At 62.3% G+C, this 4059-nt stretch overlaps 1 protein-coding gene across 1 annotated transcript in view; it reads right to left on the minus strand.

Annotated features, from left to right (window-relative positions):
* LRRC4B (leucine rich repeat containing 4B) overlaps window positions 1-4059 on the minus strand; it is a 30894-nt gene that overhangs the window by 2071 nt on the left and 24764 nt on the right. The window contains 1 exon segment of the mRNA XM_027770361.1: window positions 1-1085. This exon segment is cut by the window's left edge and continues 36 nt beyond it. Within this exon segment, the coding sequence (XP_027626162.1) occupies window positions 1-1085 (1085 nt within the window).

Raw genomic sequence — 4059 nt, forward strand, 5'->3', positions numbered from 1 at the left:
GGTGCCCCGGGGTCCACGGCGGAGACGTTGAGCGTGGCGGAGGCCTTGGTGTTGCCGGCCGAGTTCGTCACCATGCACGTGTACTGGCCTGTGTCCTGCACAGTGACGTTGGTGAAGTTGAGCGTGCCATCGTGCAGGACGGAGATGCGCACGCGGTAGGAGCCGTGGGTCATGAGGGTGCCGTTGGGCGTCAGCCAGTTGACGGAGGTCATGGAGGTGCCCGTGCGGCACTTGAGCTCGGCGGCCATGCCCTCGGTGACGTTGAGGTCCGTGGGGGGCTCCACGATGACAGGCGCGTAGCAGGTGAAGTGCGACTGGTCCAGCTCGCCGATGTAGCGGCCCTTGAGGCCCGCTGGCGCGTGGCAGCGGGCGCAGCACGTGGTGTTGCTGGGCACCGTCTCCTTGAGCCACCAGCTCAGCCAGAGCACGTCGCAGTTGCAGTGCCAGGGGTTATGGTTGAGGTGGACGCGCTCCAGCCGGTGCAGGGGCGTGAACAGGTCGTGGGGCAGCGACATCAGGTTGTTGTGGGACAGGTTGAGCTCCTCCAGCGACTTGAGGTCGTCGAAGGCGTTGCGCTCGATGGTGGCCACCTGGGCGTGCATGAGCCACAGCTTGCGCAGGCTGGTGAGGCCCTGGAAGGAGCCCGGGCGGATCAGGTCCAGCCGGTTGCCCGACAGCTCCAGCTCCTCCAGGCGCACCAGGGCCGTCAGGTTGGGGATGTCCTTGAGGTTGCACATGCCCAGGTTGAGGTAGCGCAGGTTGACCAGCCCCTCGAAGGCCGCCTCCGAGATGTACTCCAGCCGCTTGAGCTCGCCCAGGTCAAGGCGGCGCAGCGAGGGCACGCGGTTGAAGGCGTAGGAGGGGATGCTCTCGATGGGGTTGTTGCGCAGCCACAGCTCCCGCAGCTTGGACAGGTACTCGAAGGCCTGCGTGGGCACCGTGGTCAGCCGGTTATCGAACAGCTCCAGCGTGTTCAGGCTGGGCAGCCCGTTGAAGGCGCCCACCTCGATCTTGCGCACCAGGTTCTTGCTCAGCTGCAGGATCTCCAGGTGCCGCAGGTGCTTGAACGTGTCCGTCCGGATCACCTGGGGGTGGGGGAGACACAGGTCAGCAACACAGGCTCGAGAGGCAGGCGGGCCGCAAGCGCTGGTGGGCCTGTGGAGCCGCCCACCTCCCCGGCCTTGCTGGTGGAAGGGGGCGGGGCCGCTTTGGGGACAGCGGCTGGCCCCTTACGGAGGTAGACCGGGGCCGCCGTGTGCCCGGGCTCGTCCACTCCCGGCTGTTTCCTCAAGAGAGAGGAAAGCAGATGTCCTCCGAAGGCTCGTGTGTGGGTGTCGCAGCACTCCTGTCATTACGGCCGGCACTGGAAACGACCCAAATGGCCGTCAGCGGTGCACAGCACGTGGGGTGTCGGCAGAGGAACGCTACTGCTCGGCCGAGCAGGTGGCTGCTGTCCACACAGCGTGGAGGACGCGCTCAGGGCTATGTCGGCAAAGAAGCCGGACACGCGAGGCATGCAGCAGGGCTCCACCTGCTCTGGGCGCCCGCGGGCCTGGGGGTGGCGGGAGGCCGACGGGAAGGGGCGGGAGGGTCTTCCCGAAGTGTGGAAATGTCCGTCATGGGGCGGTGGTTACATGGTGAAAGCCACTGTAAAACTCCCCGAACTATACTACAAAGGAGAGCATTTTATTGTGTGTGTTTTTAAAATGACAAAATAAAAATAAAAACCTAAAAAGATTTAAAACAGTACTGCCAGCAGCTGACATGCCTGGAACACCTCTTTGGCGCCAAATGCCGTTCTGTGAGCCTCACAGGTGAGCGCTCCCTGAACCCCCAAACAGCCCGCCAAGTCCGGCCTGCTGAGGCCTCGCCCAGTGCCTGCAATTCCAAATGAATCACAGGCCCTGAAAACCAGCTCTGCCCGACCAAATCCGCACCAAATCCTGTTGGCCGTCACACCTATCAGAGCTCGGGAGGGGCTGCTGAGCGTTCGTGGACCCCACCCGTGATGGTTCCAACCCTCCGCTCTAGAAACACCCCCACATCTGAGCGGGCTGCCAGACCACGAGCGTGTTATAAAGTACATGCTCCATATTACTATCTGTTTTCTTTTTAAATAATTGTCAAAAGACGTGTGTGCTTGCCAGAGAGACAGAGGGTTGGGGAGGGGGGGCAAAGCACCCCCACAGTGGGACAGGATCACACTACAAGCCCTTCTCCGCTCCTCCATGCTGTTGGGGTTTGGGGCCTGCACACACATGAGCCTGGTGTGTTTTTCAAGCTGCTGGCGGGGGGACTCGAACCATGGTCGACCCTGTGAGAGCTGGCTTCCCTTAACCACTAGACTACAGAGCTGGTCCCATGTTATTACCTTTCTAATATGGAAACCCCAAACACATCTCACACGAGGGGTCACGAAGCAGGCGCAGAGAGGGGCAGTGGCTTCCCCAGGGTCACCCGGAAGGGGACGATACATTTGGGGTTACACCCAGGCCCTCGATTCTAGAGTCCTGACTTGGGACTTCTGACCTCGGCGGCCACCTTCTGGGGCTGGGGTAGCAGAGGGGCAGAGCTGGGCTGCGGGAGGCAGAACCTCACAAGCTCCTGTTCACCAGCCGGGTGCACCAGGCGCGGAGACCAGCCAGCAGCTCCCACGTCTGAAGCCCACCCAGTGACGGGTGGGGGGAATGCAGAGGTCCAGAGAGCGTGCCCCGTCACCCCAACGTCCTAAAACCAGAGCGGGCGGGAGGGTGCGGGCCTGCGTGGACGTCCTGGACACTCCAGCCTCTCAGAGGTGCAGTTGGCTGCAGGTCACTACTGGTCTTTTTCATTCTTTTGTTATTTTTTCCATCAATGAAAAAAATTTATAATAGAATGAAAGGAAACGGAAGCTAGAGAACGGACACACGTGACACGCCCATGCAGGAGCGTGTACTGTCATGGTCCCCGTTTCCGCCAGGGCTGCCGACGGGAGCGCAGTGTGAGCCTCCCGTGTCCTGGAAGCCATGTTAAAAATGAAAACGGCCGGCCTCACGGCTGCATGGTTAAGGGGGCTGGAGCCTAGGTCATCCATGCCCGGTCCCAGCCCAGGCCACCCGGGAAACGTGACCGTGCGTGTGTGGGTGTCCTGGATCTTGCTGGGATGGGAGACGGAGGAGGGACTGCGGTGTGACCGCGCCCCAGAGGTGTGCTTTCTCCCTCGCCCTCTTTTTGCCAAGTGCACGTGTCCTCTGGCAAATAAAACCAAACAGGTGAAACTGATTTACTAATGTTTATTCAGCCCAACATATCCAAGGTACTAGCGTGTCAGCGTGTAACCAGGAGGGAGACTCACGCACGGGTGTTCACACACGCTTCATGCCAAGCCTCAACGTCCGGCGTGCGTGTGCACGCGAGCATCTGGCTGGGCTTGGCGGTCGCGCGCTCAGGGCCCACGGCTGCTGGCGGGCAGTGGGGCTGCGCCGGCGCCGTCCCTGCGCCCCAAGCTCTGTGAACCGCCTGTTCGCGCGCCTCCTTGGCCGAGAACCACCCCTGAGACCGCCGCCTTTTAGAAGGAAGGGAACAGGCCCACAGAAGTGGGGGCTCCGCGCCAGGGGTGACGGGGCCAGCCGGCCTGTGCCCTCCCACTCCGCCGCGTTCCATTTGGGAGATGCCGAAACCAAGGTGCGGGTGAGGCGTGGAGAGCCCTGTGCAGCCCGCCTCCCACGGCCCTGCGCTGTGGCTGCGCCCCGTGCCTTTTGGGGCCTCCCGCCTGCGCCTGCCGTGGAGAAGGATGATGGAAACCACTTCGGAGGGCCGTTAGGAAGATGGAGAGGTCAGAGCCAGCACGCTGCCACCCGCGCGCTCCTCAGTGCCCAGGGACTCTCCGCAGTCATTATTATTATTGTTATCGGCGTGGAGTAACCAGCGCCATGCCCTTGAGGTTAGAACCCCAGCCTTCTGACCAAGGTGTGTAGGCGCTGGCAACACCTGCAGAGGGGGCTCTCGAGTGGGGAAGGGGCTCGGAGGGGCAGGGGGCCTCTGGAGCACTGGGGGGGGCGGGGCAGAGGGGGCTCTCCA

Source organism: Tupaia chinensis, unplaced genomic scaffold (assembly GCF_000334495.1).
Source record: "Tupaia chinensis unplaced genomic scaffold, TupChi_1.0 Scaffold000129_1, whole genome shotgun sequence".
Classification (NCBI taxonomy): Eukaryota; Metazoa; Chordata; class Mammalia; order Scandentia; family Tupaiidae; genus Tupaia; species Tupaia belangeri.